The sequence below is a fragment of the Phalaenopsis equestris genome, unplaced genomic scaffold (assembly GCF_001263595.1).
Source record: "Phalaenopsis equestris unplaced genomic scaffold, ASM126359v1 Scaffold196893, whole genome shotgun sequence".
Classification (NCBI taxonomy): domain Eukaryota; kingdom Viridiplantae; phylum Streptophyta; class Magnoliopsida; order Asparagales; family Orchidaceae; genus Phalaenopsis; species Phalaenopsis equestris.
Window position 1 is genome coordinate 1 of NW_018216842.1, and position 1712 is coordinate 1712.

The window sequence follows — 1712 nt, forward strand, 5'->3', positions numbered from 1 at the left end:
ACCGGGGTTGCATGTTATTTTACCGGGGTTTCCTTTTCAATCTCGTCCAATAATTCTGGAACTCCCGCCATTGCGCTAAACCTCTCGCATACCCTAATTTCCCTTCAACTCGCCCCATTTCTCTCACTTTGACTGCTCCACCGTCTTGCTCCTCATGGCTGCAGAGATCCCTTTCGCGGCTCCGGATCTTATTTCCCCAATCTGCGATCTTTGTCCCACCGCGAGCCCCGATGGCGACAACCCTGGTGCTTCTGGGGAGAATGCTAGAATGGTTAAGCCCCGGTTTTCGCCGTTGACTGTCTCTGCCACTCCCAGGAGCAAGGAAAACACGAATTCCGCCTCGCTCGATGGGATCTGCAATTCAACACTTAGATCGGGGCATACTTGGAAGAACCGGCTGATTGAAAATGGCGGCCCGAGGCGCTCACCTAGAACGGCGGCGAGTTTGCCAGAACTGTCCTCTGAGAAGAAAAGGTCAAGTTTGTCGGCCGATCTACCGACTTCTGAGCGTTTAAGGGACTTTTCAGGTTCCAAGTTGAAGAAAAATTCTTCTTCAAGTTTAAAGAATCTGGATCGTGTTAATGGATCTGCACGCTTCATTGGTGAACCTGTGCTCGATGAGGAAGCTAGGCGGAGGTGGCCTCATCATTATGTGCGCCAGGTGAGGGTACAATTCATTATCATATTTTAAAACATTATTTTTTTTTGTAAGTATTCAATTCTTTTTGTGTTTTGTTTTGCTCATTTAAGATATGCACTCTTCTTACCACTTGAGTGGAGCTCGGATCATCAATTTGGTTGTAAGAACCGTGCTTTGATATTGATCTCTTTTGAAATGTTGATGGTTGCTCCACCTTTATTTGGAGGTTTTAGAATTGTTTTGCGGGTTATCAGGTTTAGAAAGTAATTTCTACTAGTGAATGTCTAAAGGCCCTTTTAGAACCTCAACCGGTTATAGTTCGTCCATTATAGTTCAGTGTATGAGGCTATCCGTTATTCTAGATAGGTGGCTATATTGATTAAATTTCCCTGTTCAAAAGCAATTTGGTGAAAGACAATGAGGCGAATAAGTCCGTGTAGGTTGGGATCAAAGTTCTTGGAATGACTCATGGAGTATGATGAATTGACTGCATCATACTATTCTGGGTTTTAAAATTACAACAAAGAACATAAAAGTCTGAAGTTTTTGTATCTTTTTAAAAATGGCCGCAATTTTTGAATTTGCCATTCATTCATGTTATTCTCAGGAATAAAAGGGCAATTTATAAATATAAATCGAAAATCATATGACAATAAACTTAGATTGTTGGTATGGTAAAGGATAATAATATTTGTAACAAGTCATTGAAATAAAATAATATAGATTAAGCTTTAATCGAATGACTTGAAGAATCCCTAGCAGCCATTTTGCCATAGTTGTTCTAATCCGAACGTAACATTTTCATCTACTTGATTTGATTGGATTTTTGATATTGGAATGTGCAAAAGGTTGATGCCTCCATTTAGAATCTTATGATATTTCTATGCTTTCAAGGTTTGATGCCAACTTTATATTTTCTCTTATCATTGACATTTCCATCAAAAGTTATGATATTCCATTGTAAAAGTTTGTTGTTGCAACTCCCAAGGAAGAATGCTATTGATGATTGGAGATAGAATGTACCACTTTTTCAGAAGCCTTGGGTCCACATTCTCTTATGCCAGCTTCTCTA

At 40.0% G+C, this 1712-nt stretch overlaps 1 protein-coding gene across 1 annotated transcript; it reads left to right on the forward strand.

The window, feature by feature from the left end:
* Positions 1-7: 7 nt before the first annotated feature.
* On the forward strand, positions 8-661 carry LOC110035231 (DNA (cytosine-5)-methyltransferase CMT2-like; the record flags this gene model as incomplete). Its single annotated transcript, XM_020739463.1, is given in 1 exon segment — positions 8-661. A coding segment is annotated over 1 exon segment (507 nt), but the record flags the coding sequence as incomplete, so codon positions are not given.
* Between the last annotated feature and the right edge of the window lie 1051 nt (positions 662-1712).